Genomic DNA, 5,696 nt, shown 5'->3' with positions numbered 1-5,696 from the left:
TAGCACTGGAAGGGAAGGAAGTCCTAACTCGCAGCCTACTCGCCTGCAAATCCGGTTCCTACGTTGTACCGCAGACCAACGTAGGTTCCCAAAAGAGAACGTCAGTACCATCCATTGTACTCATTGAGTCTCAACAACAGGGGGCGAAACTTTAATAACATATACATTATGAGCAAAGGTTCTAAATGCATGTAAAACATAAAGCTTATAAGAATAATTCTAAATAATTGCATAATAGCAGTTTTTGAAAATTCTAAAAGAAATTATTTTCTTTTTCTTTCTTGAAAAATATACTTCACTTTATACTTTGGGAGTTCCAACTATCCTGGCTTAATTCTGTCTCAGTCACCGTGTGATCGGCACGGGTTAGATCCCAACCTGATCGAATAGGCCCAATCCACGAGGTGTCACTCGCTTTATGGTTCTCAGCGCTCATGTCTCATACCTTAGCATGGCTAAGTAAATTCTCAGCAACGAGACCCTCGGCTCGTGTGCTCCCTACTTTGGCACAAGTAGCTTCAGGAAGTCAACTCCTTGGTCAGGACCCTAGGCCTGGACGATGACCCCTTCTCAGAATAAAGGATACTCCCAAAAATCTTTTCTTTCTAAAACTTCTTCTTGTGACTTTGCAAGTCTAAATCTTTTATACATACTCACATTGGTATCCTTAAATGTAAGGCATGGCATAAGAATGGAATAAACATTCAAAAGTATTTATAAAGATTCTTGCTCCTTCATGAATTTTCAACATGAAGATGGCATATAAGAATAACATAAAAATCTAAAATTTATGCACATAAATCCAAATAATCATCTAAACTTTAGCTAGAAAATAATTCTAAGCTGATAGACACTTACTACTCCAATTAAGTATATATTAACTCTGTTATGCAATTCATCAAACACCTTGTATGCGTGCTTTTTGTGAGTTAAACCACTTTAGTAAAGGGTTATATCAACTCACCTCAAAACTCCTTGAGCCAATACGTAGACCCCAGTCCAATTTATACCCGTCAAACAATCGATTCTATAACAACCAATGCATTTTGATCAATTTTAAAGTTTCACACCTAAATATGGAATCAATTTTAATCGATTCTATAACAACCAGTGCATTTTAATCAATTTTAAAGTTTCACACCTAAACATGGAATTTACTGTTGATATAGAGGAAGAAGGGAATTAACTATTCAATTCTTACCTGTTACTACTTTAGGATAATTGACAATAGGAAATTTTATATACCTGAGTTCAAGAATAAGTGAGTTATAATGAACCGTAGAATTTTTTCATGCGTGAGCAATTCCTGGCTGCCTCTGTTCGTAAGGCTTTAAACGTTTTCTATGCCTGGCGTGAATAAACAGAACATTAGTTCTGTATTGCTTTAAGGCTTTAAGCCTTTGCTTTTTGAATGACACACGTTTCTTACCCTTTCCAAGGCTTTAAGCCCTTTTTTTTTGTTTTATTATTTTTGTCTTTTTGTTTTGTTTTGCCTTAACTAATAATTAATGATACCCACTTTTAAATATTACTGATATTAAAATTATTAATATTTTCTTAATTGTATATCCAATTATTTAAGTGTATACACACACATACACACATATATATATTTCACTATAGGCAAGATAAAATAATAGTAATAATAATAATTCAGTTCTATAATTAGCGTATCTTAAAACTTTTATAAATTCGAGGAGTGTTACATTAAACAGCACTTGTACATCAAGTTTTTCGTCTGTATTTCACTTTGAAACTTGCTGAACACAGCTAAACGAATACTGAACAAGTGGTTGGAATCTTATAGACTTTAAGAGGTCCAGATTAGCAGACAAGTCTCAAATTTCAAAAGCCACTGATTCCACGGCCTTTGTTTATCTTCAATTCTTCATCCATACTTCTCCAACGCCTAATATGCACAAAACCAAGACACTATCACTCATTAGCCACTAGAATACCTAAAGAGCAAAAGACAATCCTAGTCGTCACCAGTCCCTATCTGTTATAACTGTCAATCATTATGTACAATTTAAGTTTCTTTTTTAATAGATGCAGTTTTCCACTTTTATTCTCCTCCTTACCTTCCACTCAATATTCCCGTATATAAAATATACTGTAGGCTAGAGGTTGATACACAGTATTCTTCAGTATCCAATGTGTTACCCGAGCGGTGCTCATTGTGTTAGTGTTCATGACAAGCTGGGAGAACGCCGTGGACGATTTGTTCATCCTGATACAAGGGAAGATGTGCAGATACAAGTAAGCAGAGTATCAACTGAAAATGAAGCTGCAGTTGGAAAGATGAAGCAGTGTGTTTGTTCCCCAACACATCATCGGGGCTCGTTCAGGTGTAGGCACCATCATTCTGATTACAAATGGGTTGCTCAACATGGGAACCAAACCAGTCACTAGACACTGGTGTTGCTACTTTTGCTCCCAAGTCCTTGTAAGAAACTCAGCTGTAAAAATTCTTTACATCTGTCCAATATTATTTTGTGCTCTTTCAATAAGATGTGCATAGTTCTGTTGACACCATCTGAAGATCGTTTTTTTTTTTTTTTGGTTGCCTGATTATATCAAGATTCGGAATTTCATCATGAACTGAGTCACTTTCAACAAATAGTCTGCAAATTTTGATAAGTCCATGAATGAATCCGACAGGGAGCAAGTTCTTGATTCACTAAAGGGACATTTACCTATTTGATGATTCCCAGGCCAATGGTTTGGTTGGTGACTATATTGATAGAAGTTGATACACAATTAGTGGGAAAAAAGGGAATTGAGAAATTTCCCAAGAGTTAAAGAACTATAGTAAGAAAAACGTCAGCCATAAAATAGATGTTTTAACTATCTTACAGTAACTACATTGATAATGGCAACAAAAATTTTATATGAAACTTTTCCCTGCAAAAAGACTAGTAAAATGTTAACAAAATCTTCTGTATACGACGTTGCTGCTAGAAACTTGTGATGGACTAAGATTATGACTCATGAATAGAGAGTCAAATACTCTGTCACTACTCAACATATAGGCTTTATCTAATGAGCCTATTTACAATGAAATGGTTTAATAACTGTTAAAGAGTAATATACACTGTATCAACTCTTAACATGTATACAAAGAGTAAGATAAAACCAAAATTTAATAAGATTGGCTGTGGAATGGAACAGTAATCCAGCTTGTCCTAACTAAAAGGTCATTCTTTTGATTTCCCACTGAGATCCGCCAGGCGAGCAACTACCTCATCGTAATTTGGTACCTTAGGATGGAGCCCATTTGGACCAAACATATCAGGCTGACAAGAATTTGCTCGAGTGTGCCCTTTCATTAGCTCAGCTGGACTTATTTGTTCCAATTCAACTGGAAGGGATGCTGTTCTTCCTGAAGGACCATCTCGAGTTCTCTGCCTCGAGACTTCACCATTTGAAATTCTTGTGCCATGGTTTTCTTGTCCTGAATCTTTGTCACCAGATTGTGGCTCCAGATGTTTCCTTCTAACCGATTTTGGTTTTGGATTAGCCTTTTCAGCTGCATTGTCGTCGCCATTATATTCTACTTTGTCCACATGAGCGCAATCAAGACCAGAATCTGAACTTCTTTCTGTTGTGTTCACTCTTGATTTGGTATGATGATGCCTCACATTCTCATGATTGAATGTAGCAGCTTCAGATTCTTTATCATGACCTGATTCAGACATGTGTTCTTGTTCATATAGCTTCTGTTGTAAAGCTTTTGAATTCCATTCTGTACCAGATTCTGTTGCTATATCTTGCATCAACTGTAGCTTCATGTCCTTTTTATGTGGTACTGGCTTTAATTTTTCAGTAAACTATCAAGAAAAAGGAGGAAATATAAATCATATGAGAAAGTTTATGGATGAATGTTATCTGCATGTGAAAAAATGAGTATTACCTGTTTACTAACATAAAATTCAAGGGAATTTCCATATCTCTCAGAAAATATCGTTCTGAGTTGACGTAATTCAGGCAAGTCCGCTAGTCTCGCTGCTGCAAACATCAAAGATGCCACAGCTTCCCTGCAATCCTCAGAGCATTCCCTAAAAATAAGAATTGCTCAGACATGAGGAGGCAGTTTGACTCATAGGAAATCAGGTTGAAAAACTACCAGGAACACTATTTTTACTAAGGGAAAAGGGCCAAAAATAGCTCTCTACTACGTGAAAAGGATCAGTTATGCCCTCCGTTATACTTTCGGTCAATTATTGGCCCCGATGTTACAAAACTGGTGCAGAAATACCCTTTCGCTGTTAGGCCACCATCCCATATGGTCCTTTATTTTACTGAGGTGGCCGCCACATGGCATGCTACTGCCACCTCATTGCCCCAACCCCATTTTACTGAGATGGGAGCCACCTCAGTAAGATAAAGGGACATATGGGATGGTGGCCTAACGGCGGAGGGTATTTTTACACCAGTTTTATAACGTCGGGGGCAATAATATATCGAAAGTATAACAAAGGGTATGACTGATTCTTTTCAGGTAGGTAGCAGAGGGGTAATTTTGGCCCTTTTCCCTTTTACTAATAGTTGACACACATTAAACATCCAATCATCTGAGAACTGAGATGTTTTATGTTTATGATGATGCTACAGATCCACTAAACAACAAATTGTCAGAAGATGGATAAGCTGTCTACATCACACCCTCTTGGGTGCAGCCCTTCCCCAGACCCTGAACCCGGGATGCCTTGTGCGCCGAGCTACCCTTTTTTTTAGTGCACGCAATATTTTTACTAACAATTTACGTCTTCTATTCTTATGAAACACCAAATAAAATAATGTCAGAAGTTACCTCTGTTGAATCATGGTTTCAAGGTGACAAAAAATATGGTCACAATATTGCTCCAAGAAATCATAACAGCTCAAGAGATTCAGTTCAACTAGAAGGCCTTCAGTCTGTTGCAGTAAACAAAATCAGTAGAGCTTTCCAGGGAGAAAGAAAGTAATATACAACTACGCCTCAGTCCCAAACGGATGAAACTAGTACTGAGATCTACAGTACATATTATCATGCAACAAGGAGTATTATTGACAAGTTTTTAAACAATTTCCAAATTCAAACCTATAGGAGTTTTATTGAATATTTGGGAATTACCCTGTCGTAGGCATTGACATCCAATCCAGATTTAAGAAGGTCAGCTATATCATTCTTCAAGTATTTCTGCATTGCATTTCTCTTCTTCCTCACCATTTCGATTCGAGTTTTCATCTGCTTGATTGTAGACTTACTGTACCAGAGATCATCCCCATAAGAACATGAGAACAATTAATAAACAAAGAAAAAGTATCTTTTTTTAAATTGAAAATCAAACAAAGAATTAAACCCTGCAAACTTGTCACTATTACCATTTGGAGCAAAACTTGTTTCTCTTCCATGAGTCCAACATTTTGATTTTCTTCTATCGGCTAAGTTCACGAGTTGGAGATAAGCAGAGTCGAACCACTGACATCCGCCGTAGGGTAAACCACCGCCTCTTAGGTCCCCAGTGCGCACCTAGGAAGTTACAATAGTATAATTAAAAAGATAAAATTATTACGATCCAAATGCATCTCAATCGCGCAAGAATCAACATGGAAACCTGATCATAAGGAAAGAAAAAAGAAACCTTTATATATGAAGGAGACAAGAACGTAATCTCGAGTTTAGGAGAAGCTCATATATTTAGGAATTACTA

The 5,696-nt window shown here is 36.9% G+C and overlaps 1 protein-coding gene across 1 annotated transcript; it reads right to left on the bottom strand.

The window, feature by feature from the left end:
- Positions 1–2,141: 2,141 nt before the first annotated feature.
- LOC107818491 (uncharacterized) lies at positions 2,142–4,219 on the bottom strand. Its single transcript, XM_016644517.2, has 2 exons — positions 3,914–4,219; positions 2,142–3,830 (listed from the first exon to the last, which is right to left on the bottom strand). Exons 1-2 carry the CDS (start codon positions 4,016–4,018, stop codon positions 3,198–3,200), a joined length of 738 nt encoding a protein of 245 aa, XP_016500003.2. The 5' UTR covers positions 4,019–4,219; the 3' UTR covers positions 2,142–3,197.
- Positions 4,220–5,696: the final 1,477 nt, after the last annotated feature.

This window comes from Nicotiana tabacum, chromosome 8 (assembly GCF_000715075.1).
Source record: "Nicotiana tabacum cultivar K326 chromosome 8, ASM71507v2, whole genome shotgun sequence".
NCBI lineage: Eukaryota > Viridiplantae > Streptophyta > Magnoliopsida > Solanales > Solanaceae > Nicotiana > Nicotiana tabacum.
Note: the sequence above shows the minus strand (reverse complement) of the source record. Positions and strands in the feature narration are given on the sequence as shown.

What these genes read in the sequence shown, in the direction of transcription:
- LOC107818491 (XM_016644517.2), bottom strand. Translation starts at nt 4,018, where the DNA reads ATGTTTGCAGCAGCGAGACTAGCGGACTTGCCTGAATTACGTCAACTC. An exon ending in AATTTTATGTTAGTAAACAG is followed by an intron (nt 3,831 to 3,913) that starts GTAATACTCATT and finishes TTTTCTTGATAG; the next exon opens with TTTACTGAAAAATTAAAGCC.